This window comes from Manacus vitellinus, unplaced genomic scaffold (assembly GCF_001715985.3).
Source record: "Manacus vitellinus isolate BGI_N305 unplaced genomic scaffold, ASM171598v3 scaffold_29_pilon, whole genome shotgun sequence".
Lineage (NCBI taxonomy): Eukaryota > Metazoa > Chordata > Aves > Passeriformes > Pipridae > Manacus > Manacus vitellinus.
The window spans coordinates 891,213-917,509 of record NW_021940207.1 but is presented as its reverse complement, the minus strand read 5'-3'; the positions used below and the strand labels follow the sequence as shown (position 1 = coordinate 917,509).

The following is a 26,297-nucleotide window of genomic DNA, read 5'->3' as shown; positions in this document are numbered from 1 at the left end:
CTCGATTGTGACTTTTGACAGGCTATATATACAAGTTTGGTTAATGTATCCCTGCAGAAGAGTTTTATGCCTCAGAATAGAAAGTCTTTTGCAGGCAGCAGCTGGAGTCAATATTTTCTAGCCATAAGGAGTGAAAAGCTATAGGATTACTGCAGGTAATATTCATGCAATATGGTTCTGGAGTTTAAGACAGTCAGTTTTCATTGTTTCCCACCAATTTGAACTTTCTATCTCAAAGTGGAAGTTTGGGTTCCTTTGTAGTCCAGAAACTGCCAAAGACTGGACACAAGATGGTTTGGAGCTTTAGCAAATCACAGCAAAACTTCTACTGAAAATGAGGTGATAGGAGAACTTGCAGAGACACCTTTAACCATTACAATTCTTGGATGGTCCTGAACAGACGCCTGAAAAGGTCCTGATGGAGCACAGCTTCATGTAGTTGCATATGCCTCGTAAGACTGTCAAGCACAGAAGATCTACCTCCCTGAAGACCCACCAATACAATTAAAAATAACATAAGAAAGACTAGAAGAGACAACGTGGACTAGGAGAGAAAATATAAATTACACGAGCATGTGTCAATTGTTTGTCCATTTTAATAGAATTATTACTTATTAAAAGTACATTATTACAAAGCATCGTATCAGGGACACAGAGGCAGATGCCTCTGCCATGATAAATTACTTGTAACACAGCCACAGTTGCAGAGCTTCCCTTGCTGTAGGTTCTTGGTTGTGCCCATGTATTTCAAGCTCTCTGTGCTACAAGTTCTGTGGCAAACTCTTTGGAAAGCTTAGGCCATCAAAGTCCAAGGGAGAACTGGTTTTTTCCCCCCCGAGTCTTTAATCACAAACACTGTGAGGAGCTCTGCAGAGAAGGACTTGGGAGAGTTGGAAATTCTTTACTTGAAGGCTGATGAGGCCCTGGCACAGGTTGTCCAGAGAAGCTGTGGATGCCCCATCCCTGCAAGTCTTGAAGACCAGATTGAATGGGGCCCTGAGTAACTTGACCTAGTGGGTGGCATCTCTGCCCATGGCAGGGGGATCAGAACTGGATGATCTTTAAGGTACCTTCAACCCCAAACCATTCTATGAAACATGATAAAAAAAAAATAAATCTGTGCTACGGATATGTGCGTGTATAAGCAGAGAAACTTTGTATGGTGTATGCTCGCTATCTCCCTTCATCATGTCAGACACCTTTGACATGACATACTTCATGAGGGCTGATGATCTCATCAGTCTTCTCCTTCTCTTTACTTCTGACATTTTCCATTATCTATGTTCTCTCTTCTTCTGTCTGACCTCAGCATTTCTCACAATAGCTATCTCTATTCTGCTGAAACCAATACTTATAGACAAGTATGCTTAACCCCCATGGTACTTGGAACAGGGAGATGTGGTGAAACTGATAATAGGACTGTGGATTTCATCAATAACTCTTTTTTTTTTTTTTAAACCTATGTGAAGAACAGCTGAAAAGGAGTACTTAGCATCCAGGGGCTCTGGCTTGCTGCGGCTGTGCACACTGACTGGGGCCACCTCCAGGCTCTCCCAGTTCTAAACTTTCAAAATGTTTCATTATGATATTTCCCCATCATTCATACAATACAATTAGGAGCTTCGTTTGCTGCTAGGATCCAAGCTTAGTCTAAAGTTGGAAATTCCAATCAGACATGGTTTTGTGCTGACTGAATGCAAACTTTAGGCTGCCTTTCAATGTTTATTTTTAATGGATTCTGAATGCTTCCACTAATTCAGGAACTGAACTGATTAAAGCGAGAGAAGGAGGACTTAGTTTGCTAAATGCAATTCCTGCTTATGGGGTTTAGTGAGTACCCCTTATAGCTGGAGGAGGCAATGGGATTGGGCGTATTTAACGTCTTATATTGTCAAGCCACAACCACTGCCTGAATGCCACCAGGTTAATGCTCTGAGGGCAGATAGCAGGGCTAGCCTATGTCACATCCCTAACTACAGACAGGGTGTTATATTTAGGAATTAAATGTATGAGATTTAGTCTTTATACATGTCAAAATAGGTTGTTATATTTATATCTTGGACAAGCTTTTATCTCGATACAAGTGTCACACGTAACCTCAGCTAGAATCCAGGATATAGTTTCTGGTTTTGTAATTGCATTACTCAGATTTTATTAAAAGTAGAAAGGATATGCAAAACTATCTCTTCCTGCTGTGAGCTACCAACAGTTTGGTTTCAGGAAATACTTACAGAACACACCATATTCATGCTCTCAGGGTCTTGTAATATAGCAGTACCAGCATGGATGGACAGCAGTATAAAACCTTACAAAAGGAGTATTTGTAATTTTAGACTGGCTTCTAGCCATTTTGATAACTGCTAGTTGGTAATTGCACTGCTACAGTACAAAAGCTAATAACTATTCTGTATTTCTCGGAGCAAAAATGGTACTATTTTTCTGCAGCTAATTTTACAGCATAAATTCCCAGCACCCAAGATGAAACAAAGCACCTGTATGATTCTTGTTTCTCTTCACTTCTATTTCAATCATTTTATAAAGAAAAAAAGTAAAAGACTACAGACACTATTATTGCAAGAAGTACAGTCTCATGATTTCACATTAATAGCTGAAACAAGTTTAAAAAATGGATTATGGAAAAATATTTTCTCTTTAAAGTGCTGTGGGACAACTGTGTCTATTCATTACCCTTTGTGCCACATTCCCTGATCTCTTTCTCTTTGTCTTTCACACTGGCATCCTCTTAGCCAGTGTGCTGATATACAGCCTCCAGCCTTCACAATTCTGAAAAATTATTAGGAAGTTAATACTGCTTTATAGAAATGTTTTCTCACATCCACTCACCCACCAGGACCCCAGGGAGAAAAACACTGAACTCTCAGAAGCTGGTTCTGTTCTACTACAGAGCTGACAACTGCATTGCAAAGATTTCCTGTTGAGTGCTGAACCTTGCCATAAAATTCAGAAATTCCTTTACATCCCTCTAGTCCTGCTGTTTTCATTCCACTTGCTGCCAACATTAGGTAGTTTTTACAAAATGAACAACTGAGAAAGAAGATATGATTTTTTTTCCTTTGGAATTCATCCCTGGAAGCAGCAAACCATCAAATTAAAAATAGATATGTCTAATGTACAAAATGCTGAAGAGGCATCATTAAAAAAAACAGCAAAATAAGAAATACGTTTTGATTGAACATATATAAGTTGGTCCATATTTCTTTTCACTGAGAGGGACTGACCAATGTGACCAAGTTCCACAGAATTTTAATAAACATTCACTTCACATAGGTTTTTTCAGGAAAAATATAGCACATATTAGGTTTATTAGCATCCCCAGCTTTTGGTGACAGTCTTTTGTGAAAAATATTTGGAGATACCAGTTCCAGATATTCAATTACTGGTCTCCTCCTGGGCTATATCTTTTTCTGTTACCTCTGTAACTGGAAGACTTGGACCTAGTAAGACATCCTGTTTGATTCAAGGGTGACTACTTTAATAATTTTGCATGGCATTGATAGTAACTTTAGTTGTGGGTCAAAGAAAGAAAAATTTTTTCATTGTGCTTTTTCCAGTCAGCCAGTGAACCAAAGACAACCACTCACATGCCAAAAGAGGCAGATGCAATCTGGATAGGAACAGAACATTTACAAGGGTGTTCCCATATAATTTGCACTGCTGCTGCTGGTGCTAACTGAGCAGAGGCCCCAGCAGTGCTAAACACATGTTTGAACACTGCTTTATTCAGATCATCTTGTAAGGTGATCACTATTCCGACCATTCCCATATATTTTTCTAAATAATAATATTAAATCAATATATGAACATAGTAGGAGAAATGTCAGCACTGTACAAGAGCTACTGCAGTAGGATACGTGTCCCTGAGAAGCCACAGCTGTGTCTTATTGGTCCTCAGTGTAATTCTAACTCAGCAGTTCCATTATAGAATATTTCACATCCTACTTTACAAACAGCACCCATAATTTCTAGGTATGATATTCAGTATAACAAACAGAATAGAGGGCAATACACATCAGGACAACCCTCCTGTTAGTCAAAAAGTAAAACAGAAATGTGTCATTTTAGTTCTGTAACGGCATTTCTCACTCACTGAATGTGTAATTCTCAGAGGATAAATTTCAAGTGTTCAAGATATATTTATTGTAAAGTAAAATTAAGGGTCAAAAACTAGTCTAGATTACTATTTTATAGATTATTTCCTAGAGGAGTTTATAGAGCTCATCCTTGAAACAGTGATTATCTGAAGCTGAATGATTACATACCAGAGAACACTACTGTGGTAGCAGGTGCTCTGCTGCCTTTTGGGCTGCTCTATAAAAAGCAGAAAAGGAGCAGTAAAAAAAGAGGAAGGCCAGCAGAGAATCCCAAGGACACCGAAGGGAGACAGAAACTGAAAATTCATGAAATCCCCTCTGCATCCCATCACACCTGACCTGAAGTGTGAACTCAGGAGAGGAAAGGTAGCAGTCTCCCAAAATAAAACATTCCCCTCCAGATCAGCTGAGATCCCTTTGCCAGGCTGCTGAAATCCCTGTCCGTGGGAGTACTCAGCACCATCAACTCCCACTGGAAAAGCGAAGCGCTGACATGGTGACATGAACAGCAGGATGGGTTTGGGGGATGTACCTCGTGAGGAAGGAGTAGGGAGCAACTCAATCTCTCAATCAGAGCTTGATTTTCTCTGAGCTGAGAGGTCAGGTAGTCAGCAAACCTGCTCTTCACTTAAGAGCAGCACTAGAGCACTTCGTGAGCAGAATAATACAAATTCCACAAACCAACTTTTTTAATTTATAAAAAATGTATCTATATATATCTTAGAGGATATTCCCTGTGAGATACAAGTGACGTACAAAAAAAAATAGAAAAACTTTTTACATCTGTTATATATGAGGTCAACTAAGGTGAGCACAAGGCATACTATAACCTCAAAAGCTAGAAACTACTAAAAATTACTGTATCACATGGTATCACACAGCCCAGAAAATTAAAGCCACTTTCTTAATGGTACAAAAAGTCTTACTGCAAAACCTTGGAAGGGAAGTCCTCCTTCTCTTAGCTTCCACAATATTTGTAACAATTTAAAATGTCATCTCTAATTTGCTGATCTGGTGATATCTGTAATGCTTCTCATTAGACTTAAATGGCTAACTTGAAATAGTAATAAACAAGTCACACTTGGAAATAGGAGTTCTAAATTAGGCAGCTACAAGACAAACAAAAGCCTGTCTTTTGCTCTTGATCCTTCTCGTTTGCACAGAAAATTAATTGTGCACATTGCCTTTGATTCACAAATAAACAAGGAAAATTCAGACTGAAAATTCAGAAGGAATCACAAAATGCAAGTGCTTTATTCACTGTGCGTGTCTGTTGTTTACATTTACTCTTAAAAAGTTCACATTTGCACGGAAAACAATGCCTCATTTTAATTAACAATTGATTTCCTCTCACCCTTCTCATATGTATGCTATGTATTTCATAGCATACAGCCATCTTACTTTATGAAATGTGCATACTTTAACATATGCAAGCAGATCTTTAATAAAGCTTCTAAAAGCTCACAGCCTCTGGTATTGTCAGGATATTTAGAGAGTGCAAAAAAATGTATTTAAAGGCCTATAGAGGGGGAAATAATGCACAGTTAATAACATTGTTGAGTTCTTACTGTTGAAAGGTAAAATTTAAACTGTATTGTCACAGGCAATAGAGAAATAAAAGGTCAGCATTTGACAAAAATGGTAACACCAAAAAAATGCTTTAGAGAAAATAGCAACAGCCTCAGCAGGTACATGAGGAGTTAGTCCTCCACTTGTCAGAGAACAGAGACATGAAAAAGAGAGGGAGTTTTTCCAACACTTTCAGGATAATGCAGTAACATTTGAGAGAAGATGGTCTTTCATATACTAAGGTATAAGAATAAATTCTCAGTCTACCACAGCCAAACTCTCTTCAGCCATTGGCACTGTTACTGACCAAAGAAAACTTATTCTATTAATGAAATGAGGCAAAACTCAAGTGTAGCTGATGAGACGACAGTGCAATTCAGGAAGGAGTGCATGAGAATAGCCCTATGCTATCCTTTCCACTTCACTGACCATGAGTCAGCTGCTTTAATTTTTTTTTTTTTTTTTTGCTATGGACACTCCATGTTAAGGTGTAAACAGAAAGGGGGAAACCAAAATCCTGGCCTTGCTGTGGACACTCTTAGTTCAGCTTCTAGATCAACCACAGCTTGTCAATGGCTTCAAATTTCGAACAAGGCAGTTCCCCTGTGGCCCAAATAACACCCTCCTGTACAGGAAAGCACTGGTGTTTTCCAATCCTCCCATGTGCTCTACATAATTATTGGTAACTCTTCCTTACCCTACCCCATGCCAATACCACAGGTTGCCTCGCTCTTGGAAATCCGCATTCCCTCATCTCTGCCGGATGCTCTCTGGCACTGATCTCTTGGGACAGACACACACATTTCTCAGTTCACTTGCCACTCATGAACATCTCTCCACGGGAAGGTAGGATTGGATTCACTCTCTTTATGAATATGCAACTTTAATTAGTTAATAAGCATGTTTCTTGGAGCCTGAGATTTTGGCAGCTGCTCTGGTGTGTTATCCTACCTCAGTAACTCCCCTGTAGCAAACTTTGAGTTGAAGCACATGTCACTGAGCCTCTCACTGCTATCACCATCTGCGACAGCTTCTCTATTCCTCAATTATGTTCATGCTATCTGGGCTGAAAAAAAGTCTTCCAGTCTTTGCCAGTCTAAGCATATGCCTGTGTATTTATTCAAGTAATTTTTAACGATCTGAGTCGACAATGCCATCTTTCACATCATTTCACTGGGGTTTCATTAATATGAAGTGTCTGAAGCTTAATGGGAAAGAGTGAATTTGGGATCAAGACTTCCTTATTTATGAGATTTTCATAGCAAAATGGAGCAGCAGTGAATACAAAATTCAGAGTGCTGACTGATAGACTGATTTCAGACAGTCACAGCACTGTCACTGGAAAAGCTATCTAAGGCCATTCTCTATTCCTAAATCCACCAGGAGACAATACAATGAATTACTGCTGGTCTACAACAGCAAACTAATATTTCTTCCCCTGTGCTGGCTCAGTTGCTCTCCTCAGTGAGTAGAAAACAAAGTAAAGATACACATAGATACGTATATTTGAGACTCCACAACTCATGCTCTACACCCAGGCCTGACACCCACCTCAATCAGACTGAGCTGCCACAACTACCTGTTCCCCTCCATGTGTTTGTAGCCACATCCCAGTCTATTCCTTGGTACGGGTGGCATACACGTGCAAGCTTCTGCACCCCTTTCCCTCAGATATAAGTCTGCTAATTCTCTGATAAAAGCACATTTACTGACACTGCAAGCAATTCAGAAAGTGGTTAACTCATCCCTGCTCTTTCACTTGATTGAGATTGATTTTGATGTTCAAGAACAGTCTGTGGTAAATGACTGTTCTGGTGGAAGGGGACACAAGCAGCACACAGCGCTGCACTACACAACTGAGGCAAATTTATTTTTTTATAGAACCTCTGAGGAGAAATATTTCTGACAATAGCTGTCATGCTATTGTCAGGCAACTTAACCTCCACAGCTCTAGGTTACTGTGCCCTGAGGTATGACAGAGATTTAGTTTAGCTTTAACTACACAGGACAGACTGGTGCTGGATTTGACATCCCAGCTGAAGAGGCACAATCCACTAATTAGTGCAACTGCACATCCAAGGAGGTTTCTATGTACCAGAAGCCAGTTTTGAAATACAAGTAGTATAATTTGCATCCCAAGAAAGTAACAGCTAAGAAAGCTTTACAGTAAACATAATTGATGATTTAACTTTTTTTGCATATGAAATTTTAATTAAGATGTTTTGAGAATTAACAATTTCTCCATAAGAGCCATTTCCCATTACCAGCTGCTTTTATTACCTAGTCTTAGATATCATGCTGTAGATACAGAGTTTTTATTAAACAAAATTGCTACCTTACCAACCAAATTAGGCTGCTATAAAAAGTGTGGACTCACCACTTTTTAGTTATACTGCAGACTTGCAGCCATCCCTAAATTGATAGTCAACAATTGAACTTTGAGATACTGTTGAATTGCAGAAACAAAAATAGAGAACTTGCTTCTCTAATGAGGAACCTGCCAACCTAAGCACAAATGGACTGCAAAATAAAATGTCTCTTACAAACATTATTAGGTAATGTTAAAGTATATATTTTAAAAACCTTGTGTAAAGTGAGTGAATAATTACATAATTTTCTTTTTTTCTTTAATAAATGCTTTTTACTTTATAAGCCTGTAAAAATAAGTAAAATAGGTAAAAAAACTTCCTGTAGGAGAGGGTGAATGCCTGTTTAAGTAGAACAATATGGAGTGTAACTAATATTAGTGGTGTGCTGTTAGAAATAGAGATGTTGCTTTCAGTTGCTTGTAGAACAAGCCAAATGTTAGTCACTGTCATTGATATAGCAATGAAATTAAATCTACTGAAGCCAAAAAGAATATGGAACACTTGCAAATATATACAAAAGAGCAGATTTATACAAATGTAACTGATGTGGTCCATTATACTAAAAAATTATCCTGAACAGTAAAGGCTAAAGACCAGGCCAGATGGGGTTCTGAGTAGCCTGGTCTAGTAGAAGGTGTCCCTGCCTGTGGCAGGGGGCTGGAACTAGATGGTCTTTAAGGTCTATTCCAACTCAAACCGTCCTATGATTCCATTATAAGAATGAGCTTTTAATTGTCCAAGACAGCTGAACTTCAAATTACATCTAGAAGTAATTATTTACTAATGCACTCCACTTTCATTTTTGTAATTACAATATTCTTGCAATATTAGAGTAGAAAAGTCCATTCTCCACGTTAACAGTACACGTCAGAGAATTAGGAATATCTTTTAAGAGCATGCTCATAATACCTCAATTTTAAGAATTTGCTTCCTGAAGGTTTCCAAATTGTGTGATAAATAAGGGGCTAAATGAAGGGACAGCAGCATAATCCTCTCTAAATGGGTTTATATGATGCTACTAATGCTGCTTTTATATGATGCTGTTAATGCTGGGTTTGCAGCATTAACAGACTTTAGTATTTCAGATGAGACCATTCTAAAGCTGAAAGTGCATGCAGAGGCCATCTCCAGGTCAGGGACATGAGGTTATTTTGCAGTAACACTGCCTCATCTACTATTGCCATTGTCTGATAAGCAGCAGACTACCCTTTTTAGGGAATAAAAATAAGGGGATAAACATATTCTACTATACAATGTTAAAAATAGAGTCTTATTCTAGCAAGTAAGTACACTAAGATTCAGAACCCTTTGTTACAAAGAACATACAGCACAAGAGAGACAGGATGAATTTCGGGTCAAGGATATGGCATAAAGCCCCTTTATGACTAAAGAGCTATAACAGTCCTACTCTGCCTCCATTCACTGTAGAAAGGACTCAAACCTTATCTTGAATAATAAATAGTATCAAAGGTATCAAATGTTTGTATCATGGTGGGAATAAAATGCTTGTATTACAGGAAGGGCTAAATCTATCCTGGCAACATTCAGAATGGAGACTGGAAAGAACTTGCATAGAAAATAAGTCCTAAAGGTATTTTTCAATCATAAACTATCCTGATTTGTTGTTTTCAAACCTATCATCTAGTATGATATATTTAAAATCTACAGGTCTTATCACAGGTGATGAGAAAGTGACAGTAATCTGCTTCAAAACAAACCCAGATCACAACCCTCTATCTACCCTTGGATACTTTTTTGTTCCATTCATTCTCTGCCTCACCATCTTTCTATCCTTTTACATGTCAGAATCACATATGTTGGGATTAAATGTGTTATAGCACTTCATGTTAACAAAAAAATTCCTTTCCTTTTGATAGGATTTGAGCAAGGTGTTTAACAAATGAACCAAAGAAAAACAAAAATCCTAAACAGAATTTAATCTTGTATTATTCTACACAAATCATGAAAGAATCTGTATGAAAGAATTAACTGAGGACAAGAATTTTGATCACATAATGTTTACCCCAGATTTATAGAATTCAAATCCTGAGATTTTCATCCTAATCTTCCATGTGAATTAATAGTGATGACAATGCATTACATACTGTCTTTGATGCCCAAGCTGTTTTCCTTCATAAACAAAATCAGAACAATCAAAATAAGTAATTTTAGAACTAATACAATTTTAAAGTGGTTCTGGAATTGGGTACCTAGCAAGAGACACATACCAATTCATTTACTTAAAGACATATCCTATTTTTCAAAACAGTATGCAGAATTTTATCTAATTCTGAAATAACAGGTTATCTGAACAGTCATCCTTATTCAATATTATTTCACATTTATTAAGCAATATCTTCCTAAGGGCTTTCAGAAAAAGAGTAAAACCATCTTTACCATGACAATAAGCAATGTGGACTCTCAATTTGGTAATGCAGAAGCCAGAGGAAGCAACAGACAACAATTATGTCCCTCCAACAGTTTTGATAAAAATTTCTGCTGGATTCATTACTAGTGTGTCAGTTCTTTTCTCAGCAGAAAACCACAGTTTCAGGAATTAAATGATCTTCAAACTCTCATACAATTGTAACTATAGGATAAGATCAGATTAGTATGCATGCAGAGCCTTCTTCTAGCTCTGTAAGAGATTTCTTTATCTTTTAAATTGCATTTATTTCTTTGCCTTTCTTTTTCTCCTTCTAAATGTCTGATGAGTCTCTGACCAATCTAGAGATAGAAATTATTGGGCTAATGGGACCTAATTCCTTTCGGTTACACAGGTGTACAACTGTGAAGTGAATGGTTTTATAATGATATCTGGAACAAGAACAACAAAGTCTGCAAATGCTGGAAAAAAATACACATTTTCTTCTATGTCCCAGGCAGGAAGAGTAGAGATTATACCATTTCGACATCTGAACCTGCATCACTTTCTTTTAAAAGAAGAAATTGCATGATATTCCAGACACAGTTATACTTCTAGTTGTCTGTTACTCATACTTCAAAGTATCACCATACACTTTTCTGAGTCTGGTCCCAAGTGAAGTAATAAAAAAAGAGAACCAACCCAGAGACTGACCTCATCCCAGAGATCACTCACATTTTTCCTGAGATTGAAGACAGGCTGCTACTAGGTACTTGGAGACTACCTTTTACATAAGGCCAAAATGTTGCCACGTCTATGCATTTTATTTTTAGGAAACATTAGTAATATCAAGACACAACAGTTAAGGCACAACAGGTTCTGGAAAGAGCTGTTTGTTTGGGGTTTTTTTGTTGTAAATAAAGAGGAACTTTTGGGCTGTGCCATGCCTCACTCCACATTTTTCTCTAGTCAACACTGCCTTTGCTATATTAATATCAATAAATTAGTGGTTTGACTCTTAGGACAACAGAACCGAGAGTACAGGAACATTTCTAACAGCAGCAGAGTTAAAGGCAGAGATAATAAAAAAGCAGATCCATGCAAAACTGTCAAAAGAAAGATTCCCAACATCTATAAACATTTGTGACAAGCGTGTAAAAAGTAAAATGTTTTTCTCATGCTTTGTAGTTCAAGCCATTATCTGAGTTTAAATAAACACAGCTATTAATTTCAATGAGGATTACCCTTTTGCTACACCCATAAAACAGTGTCTATAAGATAGGCTCAGAAACAGATGTCTTGTAATCATCAGTTAAATCAAAACAATGTTCTATATTCTGGATTTCCTAGGAAGACTACTCTCCTAAGTAAGAGGGAATTGGTGATAAGCCTCTGATTTTTCCACATAAAATACCACCACCTCTCAGTTTATTTTCGTTGTTTGTCCTAAACAGACTGCAGACTTAGTAAATGTTCTGTGAGCATTTGATGAAACAGAACCATAAAAATTGTGTAGCAGGAGGTGAGAAGCCCCTACCACTTCAAAGAACAATAAATCATGTGCTAGGAGGAAGTCACTGAGTGAAACTCATCGTTCACACAACATGAGTGCAGTAAACACACATTTAAACAACAGACAGTACATTAGTCACCAATTGTTTGTTTTCAAAGTGATCTGAACTCCTTGAATTTCACTTGGACTAATACTAGAGGAATGTCTTATTCTAATTCATTACACGCATTTTCATAGCAATATAGCAATTAATAGCAACTAATTCCTGTTCTATGTATGTTATGCCTGGGGCTCAAAATACTGAAGTCAACATAAAATGAATCCAAATTATGGGAGAGAAAATACTTTAGTATTAACTCTCTGCTAAAGACTACCAAACAAATTTGAAATTGCCAGTTGCTAAGTCCAATGATTTCGCAGAGTTCCCTGGCACAGACTACGCAGAGGTGAAAGAAATTCTGCAGCTACTCCCTAAAATCTTTCAAGTCATACACCATTGTGCAGTCAAAGGACTCACCCCTTTGATAACGAAGTTCCAAATTGCCAAGAAGTCAACCAAATCAGGGTTAAAAAAATAGTTACTACATATTCACAGTGGTCTTATTAAAAGATGACACACAGAAAGAAAGAAGTGGAAAACCTCTCATCCAAGCCTTCTATCACAAGCAGATATATTATATAACTGCTTCAGAAAAGGACCAGAACCTTAAACAACCTTTAAGTAGTTAGTTCTGTCCCAGACCCCCCTCTTCTTACCAACCTTTCTCTATATTCCAGGCTGGATTTACTATTTACACTTACATCATCATTATTGTTCCAACATTACAGAGTGTTATCCTGCTCAAAACATACACTCCAAAGAAAAAATTTTGTCTTAAGAGGGAAAAAAAAACTAGTTTCACATCCTACTCCTCCTATTAGCCTGAAGGAATCATACAAGTTTACAGAGAATGAGTGAGATTTGACAGAATTGTGTATTAATTTCCAGTCATAATTTGTGTTCAGATGCATTAAGTACAATAACTTTGCACAAATTCTTAAAGGCAAAATGGATCTTGTAGAGCTTCCACAAGAGATGCTTTGGAAGTTGTCCCACTTGGCCTTCAGAATGAATCTACAGGCTCCAAAATGAGACAATTTTTAAGGGATCACAAATAATGCAACAGTTACTGACAGTCAATTAACAGAAAACTTACAGTGCCATTTCAATGCAAATGCTTCTTAAACTGGAATGTAATTTAACTACAGTATTGACATTTAAATGGACACAAGACACAACCCAAAGAGGGTAAATGTGGATATTTATGCTGATTACCTTTTATCAGCTCTTGTCTCTTTCTTTGCCAATTTTCTTGTATGCAGTAAAGTCTTCCCTTTTAAATGATCTTAAATGATCTTCAAACTCTCATACGGTTGTACCTGTAGGATAAGATCAGATTAGAACTTAAATACTGAAATCTGCTATTCTGTCAGTGTAAGAATGAAAAAAAAAAAGGAATGAAAGATGAGTAGCACACTTTGCACTCAGCCAATGTGGATTTAGCTGCCTTACTGTAAATTGCTTCTTAGGTAAGTCTTCCTATAACTGCTTCCTTCTCTGTAGCCAACACCGTCTGTATTTCATCCTAATCTTATAAGAATGAACTCCTAAAGGTCATGAGTCAAAAGAGCTTGGATCATCCCTAACAGAAAGCTTGATAAGAGGTTTCAAAGGATGCAAGTACAATATGGAAATAATAGGTCAGGTCCTGAAAGTTGTCCCTGACAATGCTGCTTCCAGTTCAGGACATAGAGCTTGTTCACCTGTCTCCTCACCACAGTCAGCTGACCACTGCCTGAAGGAATTATGTTCACAGACCTTAAATATGTACCTCACTTTATTAAGCTCATAATAAAAAACTGACAAGAGCTTTGATGAAGCAGAATTTTCTGTTTGAATACGGATCTTGTATTGGTTCACAGAACTGCCTCACCATATGTTTTCTCACTGTTTTTAGTCATATATAAGATACAACATCACTAGAAGACAGCAGAAAAGTATAGATGAAAAGAAAGACATATGGGGAAAACATGAATAGAAAAGCCTTAGGAGGGAAAAATATGAAGTAATCAACAGATCCTACGTGAAATCAAGAGCTCACTGTTGTATTGTGGACACCTGAACTCTCATGGAGCCATGGCATAGCTGCGTGTGCTCATTTTGAGAGGTAGAAATCTTAGTGCTGCATAATTTAAAACAGTAAAGCCAAGTTTGTCCCTTCATTTGTTATTTTTAAATTGCACAAAGCACAAAGATTTGTGGAGCATAAAGCCATTTTGAATAGGCTGCTTAATTGGTACTGTAAGTCTAATACATCAGCTGCTGGGAGATCTGGAGAGCAGCCAAGCCTCCCAAATTCAACACATACAACAGCTCTGTCTGTTCTTTCTCCCAGCACAGGAGGATGACAGCTACTGCAGCTTAAAGTTATCACTAAACTTTTGAAAGTTTTTTTTTGTGAAAACCTTCCCAACATATTAAAGATATTTAAAGAGCAGAACGATGCTTCAAGATATCCTGGATTGATGGATTTTCTTGTTTTTCTTTTGTTTTTAAACACTACCATTCAATAGCCCAATGGGAAAATTGAGGATAGATAGTCACTTTTTTCAGCATTATACCAATAAATTATATGGAATTATATTCATTATATTCATAAACAACAAGCTGTTACTTTGTTTATCCTCAACCAGAAAGGAGAGAGGACACATGAAATCAGTAATTCTGTCATACCTGTGTCAGCACCGTCTGCAGAACACCTTTTTATGTCAAATTCCTTTACAAGGAAAGCTGTCTTGAAAATTCTACTTTACAAAAGCTTAAATTCAGGCGTGTCCATTTTGAGATGATTTACAATGGCTCAGGGAATAGTGACGCATTGTAGTGTGTCAATTAAAGCTGAAACACCTTGGTAGAATCTTGGAAAATAAATGGAACAGCACAGGTCTATACAAAAAAAAAATTTCTTTCTCCATGTATACATAGTTTTTTAAAAAAAGAAAAATTTAATCACTCCATTTGTTTCTGTTCACTTTCTCACAAGAATAAGTGGTATAAATATTCCTGAAAAGTGAGTTTGGGACTCAAGTACCTTAATATTTGTCAAGAACAAACTTCTAACAATGATATGGATCTAGATAAAAATCCTTTCATTGCCTAGGTGATGACAAAGAAGTTCTGCAATTAATCACTGCAGTTTAAATACTGTTGTCCAAATGTTAAACATTTACAAAACACTGGCTACTGGCTTTTCAGAAAGAGCAGCTGCCAAAAAATAGAGTATTTCTTTACAAAATCCTACTAAATCAGCATACTCCCGTGGAAATGTCTATTCCTATCCATTATCTGATCCCAAAGGATAAACCTAGAGAAATTGTTATTAAGTTTTGAAGCCAATTGTCTTATAAATATTTAGTATCAAGGAAATACTCTGAACTCTACTCCTTATTTTACTTTGGAAATACCACCTAAAGGAACTGTTGTATTTTTTTATTGTATCAAATGATGAAATACTGGCAGGTTTCTCAGTTTTTCTCAAGAAGTATGTTCCATTAAAACAAATAATATATTTTTTCCTTCATCAATTCACATTTGTCTTTATTTGTACATGGGTTGCCATGTTCTGCATCACAGTTTTTTTCCATCTATATATTGCAAACAAATAGGGAGTTACAAAATCTATTTACTAAATTATTAAATTGATGTTTACATGAGAAAGTAACTTACCTTGCAAATCTCCACTATCAAAAAACTTTTAATTTTAAAGTCCCAGCAAGTGTAAAATTAGCTGTTACAGAATTACAGGGTTTGAGCAATAAACTACTGTACCAGACAAATTCATATAGCATTTTTACTTGCTAAGAAACAGCACTTAATATTGAAGGAGGCCAAGTAAACAGCACCTACAATAATTCTTCAATGATTATTGCAATAAATGTGCTAGAGATTTTCATTTCAATTGCAGTTCACAACAATAACAAGGTTGTCCTGACCATAGAAAAACATTTTTCATTGCTCTCCAATTCTTCTGCCTAATCACTTAGGCAAGGATTGACTACATAGTGTTCACTACAGTGAACAGAGACCAAAATTTTCCATCTTACATACCTTACATTGGACAAAAATATCCATATCACCAGAATAACAAACTGCATTATCCAATGAATTGGTCACCTGTGTATCTCTCCAGCAGAATCTGAGAATTTAAGCTATTTCACTGCATTGGCTTTCTCTTTGGTATCCAGGAAATTGCTGCTAAGTTCTAGTTTCAAAATCATATTTTACATACCATTGGCTGAGTAGCCAGAAATAAGTCAACCTTACAAGCAATCTTTTAGGAAAGTTAAAAGAAAGATCTAGTGAAAAAAAAAAATAAGGTAGCATCGAACCACTTGCTTTGACTGGCAAATATACAAAGTCTGCACATAAAAAATAGCACAGAGGTATCTATTTCCCATTGCCCCATACCCACTTCAAAGTGATGAGACAGATTTTATATATGTTGTCAACCACTCCCAGGGTTTTGCAGCTACGTGTGTGGAAGATTAACAGCAGGCACTAATACCAGTATCATGACTCTTTTCAGGCAGTAGGTGAAACCTTGAAGAAAAAGTGGCTCTGTCTTCAAAAAAGTGACCTGACCTTTGCTTTGGTGGGTTTTTACTCTGCAAGAAATAAAAAGCACTGCATGCTTTCCAATGCATCCTCTCTACCTGATAAAATATTTTGTTCTATCACTCAGCACAAAAGGACTACATTTTGTAAAGATCCCGTAGCATGCTGTTAGTGCTAGCTAACGATAGCTCATGTGTCATACTGGAAACAAGCTTCATAGACCTGGAATATGTCATATGAATCATGAACAAACACGTAATTGGCCAAGAACCTTTGATATGCTTACCAATTAGAAGTAATTCTCATTGAACTTAATGTATTTAATTTTACAATGACTTTGCAGTTCTTTGGATATCAAAGGCATCACAAATCCAGCATGCTTATCATTTGTGACACTTCTGCTCTGAGAATTTCTTGCAGCATGCAAAGAACTCTCTGTAGGGTACCTGTGATGTGTTGCACAAGCAAGCTAATCTAATATTGACCTAATGATCAATAAAGTCTGTTTAGAACCTGCAATAGTTCATACTGGTTTTACCTGCAATTGATGAAATGTTTCTGAAACATCGTGTAGCTCAGTATAAGCAATAGCAGGGGGTTATCTGACACAGAATACACTGCTAGTGAAAGTGATTCTTGGATATGATGTCATACTAAAGCACCCCTTCTGTTAGTAGACTTTTAAGTATTCAGACATATTTAAGTCCAGTGTAAAATATTTCTTTTATGGAGCCAGATCCTGCACTCTGTGCACAGTCAAAACTTCCATGGAAATCAGCGGAAACCTTTAAAGTATAATAATAAGGACATGCCCAGGGTCACTGGCACAACACAGCTCTGCTGTGATGCTTTATGTGTGCACTCCAACTTTCTCTGTGACTTGCAAGAGGTGGAGATCAAATAAGATGAAAAATCAAGACAGAAATCGATGCAAATTCAAGATGATAGATACCCTCATTAAATAAAAATGAGGAGCATCAAACAGAGTATGGTACATAACGGTGCATTTTTTTTTTGGCTAATATATATTAAATAACGTTAGCATATCTTAACTTTATCCTGAAGATTTACAATGTATTCAGTGAATTTTAAGAAAAGTAAAATTTTAAAAAAGAATCCTTGCATTAAGTTCAACAACAATGATCATTTTGGGGAGAGCCGTAGCAATGTCTGTGATGGCAGGATTTGGCTCCGCATGTTCTTTTAGCAAAAACACAGACTGTTTATATGATGTAAATTGCTTTTTAAAATGTTACTAGAGCTATAAACACTGTGGGTCCAGATTATACATTCAGATTTCAAGGAGAGTTTGCCTCAGTGAACCACAAGGAACTGCGCTATATTTGCAAAATCAGCTTGATGATATTTTTGAGGAAAAAAAAAAAAACAAAAAAATCACAAAAAACCAAATCAAATGGAAAAAATCAGGTGTTTTGGATATAAATTTTGGGGTAACTAAAATTAAATGAAGGGGCTGATCCTCCAGCCCTTACTCCTATGGGAATCCTATCCTACCATCAGCAGACTTCCAGCAGGTCTTGCCTCAGCAGGACAGTGCCGGATTCCTGTTGACTTCACTGGGGCAACTCTAACGAGCCACCAGACCACAGTTAGACCCCAACCGCCTCCTTAACTGTCGGGTTCACAGAAAATTTGTTATTATCCTTATTTTTCACCAATGTGTGTGTATTCTGCTTATGACCAAGCTTCGCTTCCAGCCGCAGGCGCCGCCGGTGTCCCGCCGGGATGGTTCGGGGTGCGTGTGCGCGGGGGGCGGCGGTTCCCGCTCGCTGCTGACTGGAGCCATTGTTGATTTCGCTGTTGTAGGGCAAAGGCGCTAGGGCGGCCGATAAGGCTGTGGCCATGGTGATGAAGGAGATTCCGAGGGAGGAGTCTGCAGAAGAAAAGCCCCTCCTCACTGTGGCATCACAGGTGGGCGGAGCGCGGGGCTCTGAGGAGGCCGCGGGCGCTGCGCGAGTCCCACGCCCCACGCGAGGCATCCCGCGCCAGGGGCATCCCAGTGCTTCACTGACGGGGGAAATAATGGGGGGGCTAGGTGTTTCCACATGAAAAATTAAACAGAAATGCATTTTTCCCCCAGTTTCAGTTACCAAAAAGTTATTCTAAACCGACTTAAAATTACGGTTCTAATTCATGCCATCGATATTCATGCCACAAATACTGATTTGCAATTCACATATATAATATTCACATCAATGCATATGTAAAATAAGAAACAGTCAGTTCACAATAGTATCATTTTTGTTATCTCAGATCCCATTCCTAAGTTTTCACTGGGATTCTGTTCCTGGTCTGGATCAGAATACATGATTTGCACATCTCATTGCTTTCATTCTACAACTTCAGTTGAAGGAAGGACAAAATGTCCTCACACTAAACCTTACTCACACCTTGGAGTAGCCACCAAATATTTGGTGGTTCCATTAGTTTCTTAAAGACAGTAACTGAACACTACTGTAAATCACATCACAGCCATCTTGTTACAAGATTGGTTTTTATTCTCTTATGTTGCTCACGTACATGAATTTGTTCCCCAAGCAAATGCATTTAGTTTACTGCTGATATTTACTGCACACAAATACTTCCTACTCATCAGGAGGTTTAATGGAAATTGCTGGAAGTTGTTTTTATGTGAGATCCTTAAACAAAATCCACAATCCTGTTTTACTCCTTTCATGATTTAGGATAACAGTGACTGTACTTTTAGAAAGCTTTAAGATGCACACACACCAGGACTTACCTCTTTTTCAGAGCATCGCAGATGTGCTGCACTAATACACATTCTAGAAATGCCATCTACTAATTTGGAAACCAGGCCTGGCACCTCCTCCACAGCCCCTGTTGAACACCATATTTTGCTCATGGTGAACTCAAATGTCTATGAAGTAATTGCACAAAGGAAAAAGATGCTCCCTTTAAGGCATCATTTCTAATTTTCTACTAAGTGATTAAAAAGCAACTAGAAACCAACACAGAATGCCGCCCCCTCTAAACCTCATGGCACTCAAAAAAAAAAAATTAAACACTCAAAAAAAATTACACACAAAACTTCCATTGGCTTCAACAGGGACAGGTGTTCAGCCTGGGTTCATTAAATGTTTAACACACCATTTGTAGTGGCTGTCTGTCAGTCTCCTCAGCAATAGTCTATGATAAATTTTTGAGTAAAATGCTTGTGTCTGTTAGTCAGTGTAATTTCTTCCACTAAACACAAATACCTACTTCCCTGCTATGCACCAAAGGGGTGCAGAAGCCAAAAGGAAGCAGAATCAAGTGAAAAAGTGAGTATTTTCCATAGCCATCTCTGCATCATGTATGTGTGGTGTGCAGTTGTCCGACCATGTTGTATACATCATTTGTACCCTAATTGTCTGGCTGAAGTGTTGGTTTGAGATGCTGTCTGTGTAGTGTGTCCGTGTAAACCTCTCATTCAGACCACCCATGCAAAATATCGCTCTGTTATATTGTGGTATACATTGACCATCACCATCGAAGTGTTTGTCTCTGGTCTTTACATGATGAAACAGATGGATGTGGTTGCTGCTCACAGGGTGAAACACTCCTGTTCCAAACCGGCTACAGACTTCCCAAGCCAGATTAAGTTGAGTCATGAAAATAAAGCCTGATGTTTCCAAAGTTCTCACCATCACCAAGCCCAGTCTATTATATTAGGCAGGCAGGTCTATTATATCAGGAAGTAATTAAATCCTTTAGGTATCCATGCTGCTCCAGCCTTACAACCAGCTAAGCAAAATCCTGAGAGTGAAGTGGAAGGATGAAGCCTAGATAGAGGAGTACTGGGTTTTCTAAAATCTCCCATTTCCAAAATCCATGATAAATGGAGCATTAATCATGTCTGACTGTGGGAGCAGATACCACAGGAAGCATAGTTGGAATCTGATACTCAAAGAAGAGTCTCAATCCTTTTTTTGATAATGATAATGTACGTAGGCCCCTGAATTTGTATTTTAAAATATGTCTCTATGCTCTCTTCCTCTGGAAAATGTTAAAAACATATCCAATACAGAACAAGACAGATAAATACTCATATATTATTGCAGTGCTCCTAGCAAAGCCCAGCTTGTAAAATATGACACTTATTTTTTATATAAATACTGAGAATTAAATTTAAATGAAGTTTCCAATTCCCAGCTTGTTTTATATCATCAGATAATGTTTTATATTATCAGATATTGTTTTATATCATCAGATCTGGAGGCAAACATTCAAATAACATGAGCAAAAAAAGTACTGCATACTCCAGTGGGGCCATGGCAATATATGGCAACTGGGAATCTCAATCATCATTCCAGCAGTAATGAGTACACTACAGTAAGCAGAGGGGTATTCTTGGTAATTGAATAGGACTCCCAGTATCTATTTTTTGTGATTCTGTCTCCATTACCTTCCATAAAAGTCACTTTCTTCACACTTATTGGGGTGAAAAAGGATTCAGAGGTTGCCAAATTTAATACTTAAGCATCAACAGAGTGAGCTTTCAGCACTTATAGGATTTTATAGAACAAAACTCTATCCATGCTTCTGTCTCCCTTTAGCTTTTTAAAGGTAATTCAGAAGACTGGGACAAATAAAAAAACAGATTTTTTTTTCATATTAATAGAACGTAGAAAATGTGAAAGAAATTTTATTGAAAGTTCAAAGATTAACTGACCATGCAGCTATGAATCAATATACCTCTAACTGAAGCAAAGAAATAAATGAGAAAAATTGTGCATAAGAACTTGATTTTAATTGTAAAATAAGATTTTTGTTTAACTTATTCACAGCTTCTTTGCATTTGTCAGGAGGAAAAAACCTCACTTTGAAATTACTTTCTAATGAGAAATTTAAACCTAAATACCCCCTGAAGTCAAAGTTTAATTGTACAGCCATCTATGAAATTCCCAGTTTACTACAGGTCAGTGAACTTCAAAGGATCTGATTCAATAACACACTTCGATCCAGACTTGTACTTTGAAATATGATTAACTGCTTTATTGAGCAGTAAAAAAGTCCATGATTAAATGCTTTGCCAGACTGATTTTAAACAAACAAATCTCATGGTGTCACAAGTGTTATTTGTCCCAGATTCATCACACCTAATTTAGATTACTCATTAGAGTACACAAATTGGAAAGCTACTCATGGTAGGATCCCTGTAAAGGTAACAGAAAGAAAGACCTGCAAGTGGAGATTCATGTCCCTGACAATGCTGTGGCAAATATACAAATATACCCTGGATTTATATGGAGCAGAAATGGGAGTCCATGAAAAATTCACCAACAGGAAAAAGAAATGCAAAGTATATCTTGAAAGCTATTCCCCCCTTCTGCTTCTAACCAAAAAATATAGGAGCTGCCTACTTAGAATTTACAGGACCTACACAGACATTTCTCAGGGCATAGGTTTGATCTCAACCACTTAAAACTTAAAAAGTTAACTTACAGAACACTTAGGGTTTAGAATTTCAGTTGGAATTAAAAAGCTGAAGTTACATTATAAGAAACATACTGAAATTCATCCTCTCCCATGAAAAATGCAGGCTACAGCACACGACAAAAAAGAGATGTTTCATGAGTACACCCCAATTAACTCCACCAGATGCTTAAGATTTTTTATAGTCTCTCTTCAAGGTATTAGTTAGCATTCAGAGTAGGAACTATTTTTTTTTTTAAGTGAACTTCATTTGCATGCCATTAGTTGATCTAAGCAGATTTATGTTTGCTCAAGGGCTTATGAATAAAATACTCAAACATTTCCACTGCCTGAAAGCCACTGTTTTGCTATTTGGGGTTTCATGTGCTTTTATTTATTTATTTTGTTTTATTTTATTTTCGTGGTGGTGGTATGTTTTGGGTTGGGTTTGTTTTTCTTTTTTTGCTTGCTTTGTTGGGTTTTTTTGTTTTGTTCTGGGACTTTTTGTAGCTTTGTTTGGGATTTTTTAGTCTCTGACAGAAGATTTTCCAAATGCTTCAATTTAATTTTATAAAGGAAACAGAGCAAAAATAGCTAATATTCAGCTCCCAATGTTGTTAGGAGATTTTCTGATGTGTGTATCAAGGACTCGCTGCATGAATTTTATTGCATAATCACGGATTTCCATGTAAAGTTGACTGTCCCATTTGAATTCAATCATGTTCATTCTAAGCTTCTTAGTATTAGACCCACGCCATAAATGTTTACTAAATAACATTATAACAGAATGGTGGGATGTTACAGGGAATGTAATTAGCTTCCATTCTCTTTTATAGACAACCAGAACTCACTCCATTTTCACTGACTGAAACACATTAATGTAAAAAAAAGGCAAAAATCAAGCTTTTTAATTACTGTCATTATCTAAATTTGGGCTTCAATAATACACTGTACATTCCAATTTGTCTTCTGAGAACAGTGGCAATTTCCACACTGATCTTAAAAGAACTAGACCTGAGATCACATTTTTTTTATTTTTTATTTTTTTAAAGGATTTGTGATAAATTCATGAGCAGTATTTTCCATACATCTCAAATCTCTCTCATTGGATTTATTATAAAATTTTTGAGTAGTTTGTCTGGAGACAGTTCATAAGTCCTACTGATAACTCTTTTTTATCTATTATTAAAGCAGGGTAAATACATGAAGAGAAAAAAAAATGCACACTTAGCAGTACAAATATTAATTGGTTTTTTACCTCTAAGTTAAATATTGCTCAACACTTATTGCTTTTAGGGCAGTATGCATAATTTCAGCACAAATATTCTCATGAGTACAATAAAATTTCTTTGACAATATGCTTAAAAGTCATAAATTGGCTGCTTGCCTAAAGTAATACAGATTTCTCTGTCACATAAATTAAATACATTTTTGCACGAAATAACAATTTTAATTTGAAATTACCATGGGAATCGGTGGTGTCATTTTTTTAATACAGTAAAAAAATTAACTATACTTTTTCATACATTGTAAAATGCTTCACTATTCCTTAAGGACAGAAAGATCGGACATTTTTTTTTTTTTATGCATGATATGATATACCAGTTTAATCCTGGTTTTTACATGAAATAACAGGAGTTTTCAGAAACTTGTTGGCTCTTCATTCATGCATACTCTAAGCAAGAATATACCGTCCTGTTAAAGAGTTGCAAACCATATACTATGGTTCTAGAGTCATTGAATTCTGTTTTTACAGTGAAACTGTTCTACTGAATTGCAATTCACAAACAACTTACGAGTTTCAAGCTCTTCAATCTACAAAAAACATTCCAAAGCAGCCACACGCACCATAGCAGATCCCTACAGAGAAAGGCCATATAATAACAAGGACTTATGGCTTGGTTCCTGCACCTGGCCACAGTAACACATCCACAGCCTTGCTGTAGTTATGCTACAGAACTTTATTTGAAAAGAAAAAAACACAGAAAGGGCAAGAAAAATCTGTGTGATTTTGAAGTTATTACAGCCTACATGCAAAGATACAGCAAGGGTATGGTAAAAGGTGAATTCTTTTAATGGAAAATGAAAAAAAGAGCATTTTCAACACAATTGAAGATCAGTAGAAATGGCATAAGTTTTACATTAACTAAATTCTGCCAGAATCCATGCTATATTTGACGTCTTTAATTCTCCCATCTTCACAAAGAACTTGTACCTGCTGCTCAGTTCTATATGCTGTCAGTCTTATTTATTTTCACCTAGAGAATAATGTTAAATAATTTTATAATATTTTGTAAGGGAAGATCAAAGTTGCTCTGAGAGAAGCTCTAAGAGTAGAAATGCACCACCTGCAATGTGAGGGAAGCAGCACCTCTCTAGTTTCTATCCTCTGCACCCTAACTAAGAGCATTTGAGAACTGTGGGTTCAAAGCCAAGTTTGCTCTTCAGCCAAAGTTCCCACACAAGAAGTAATTTTAGTGAATAATAGAAACTAGAATCTAACCTGAAGAGTTCCTTGTAGATACTATCACACTTGTGCCTGCCCCCTCAGTATAGGTTTTTCCAGGACTTTCTCAACAGATTGCTTTGGATTCTGTATCCTTCCCGTTCTACAAGACTATTCCAACCTGTGTTTACTCAGCTTTCACGTAAAATTTGTTGATCCCTCAGTTAACTAGCAGGTCATTTTAGGAGTACAGACTAGGTACTTCTGTAAGAAATCATTTATTTAAAGGAACACTCTGTAACTTCTTAGTGACTATATTACTTGCAAGGATCTGTAAACATCTCTGACAATGAGTTAATGTTGTCTTTGATCACTGTTGTAGAGCAGTTCTCCAGTCTAGTGATATGAGGAAGAGGAGAGGCTAAAACACAAGTCACAAGGTAACACCACAAAAACAATGCATAACCAAGTGAGGGAAAATAAATAAGTAAAATCTTCTAACACCCAGGAGGGGGAGACACTCTGTTTTAGAAAACAGCTTCCTTTAACTTCGAAAGTGCATGGAGCGTGCAGGCACTAATGCAACAGATTTACAATAAATCACATTTTTATATGACTAGTAAAGGCCAAACTGTCAGACACAGTCAAAATATGACAAGAACAACTTTCCTCCTCTTCCCCCATGGTTCTGATCCAGCAGAACAGTTAAGCACATGCTTAACCTTGAGCTCTGCAGAGCACACTTAAGTGCTTTGCTGGAACCAGGCCAAAATGCAGGAGCCAGACACAACTCCCATGTTAAGTTTTCTTTAGCTGGACCAGGATGGACAGAGGAAAGGAGATTCTGAATTGAGAGATACTTAGTTTTACCTTGCAATAAAACACCATAATTTGTCAGCACTTAGAAACACAGGTAGGATGTTGCTGTGACACAGGGATCACAGCAAGAGTTGTCAGCAAACGCAACTGCTCTTTATGAGGATGCAACATACACATTATTATTTACTGACTCAGACATCAAGCACAGATTTTAAATATCTGCTGGCATGTGAATTTAAAGATCCATTGCAATGTCTACAGCAACCGTCTCACAGCTTCTCTGACTTCACACAAACCCTGACATCTGTTTGCATGAAGCCCCTGGGGTGACTGGGCCTGTGTGATTTCAGGTAAGATATTGTCACCTGTCATTCACAGGCCACTCCACACACTTCCTACTACTTTGCAACAGAGCACTGGTTATCATCTGCTGAGCTAGACTAGTCTTCAGAGAGGCAGCAACACCAGTGCTCCTTGCAAGAGAGTACAAAGAGTTTGTCTCAGTTTTGGAGCTTCCCACGATTCCCACAGGGCCAAAGTCAGTTATACCACGTGCCATGGGAATTGATTCTCTGTTCTTGTGTAAACCAAATATTTGGCTCTCACATCAGTGTCATTGGGGCATAAATTCACACTGACAGAGAAAAAATTAGTATCACCCTGGCACAAGGATGATGCAAAAAGCTGAGTAGCGATCACACTATACAAGAGTAAATAAACTGCGTGAGGCAGTAATTTTGATTGTGAGATGTTTATAAACCTACTAGAAAAGCAAGTGAAGAAAAATATAACTCGTGCAATTTGAACTTTTATCATGAGACTAGTGATTTTTTTCCAGGAGCTCCCTTTCCTCCCTCTGCAAGCAGAAAACAAGGTCTTCCAGTTCTCATTCTGCCAAGATAATGATACAGGGACTCAGCTGTACTTCCAGTTACACTCCAGAGAACAATAACCTCAGTTTCTGGTTGTGGTTCCCATTTATCAGTTTTTAGAAAGAGTCAGGTAGCGGAAACC

General features: G+C 37.2%; 1 protein-coding gene across 1 annotated transcript in view; it reads left to right on the top strand.

Annotated features, from left to right (window-relative positions):
• The window catches only part of PEX5L (peroxisomal biogenesis factor 5 like), a 100,027-nt gene that overhangs the window by 47,821 nt on the left and 25,909 nt on the right, over positions 1-26,297 (top strand). Inside the window, exons 2-4 of the mRNA XM_018075028.2 lie at positions 16,554-16,619; positions 18,410-18,514; positions 19,846-19,884. Coding sequence (XP_017930517.1) covers positions 16,554-16,619; positions 18,410-18,514; positions 19,846-19,884 — 210 coding nt within the window. The remainder of the gene's footprint in view (positions 1-16,553; positions 16,620-18,409; positions 18,515-19,845; positions 19,885-26,297) is intronic.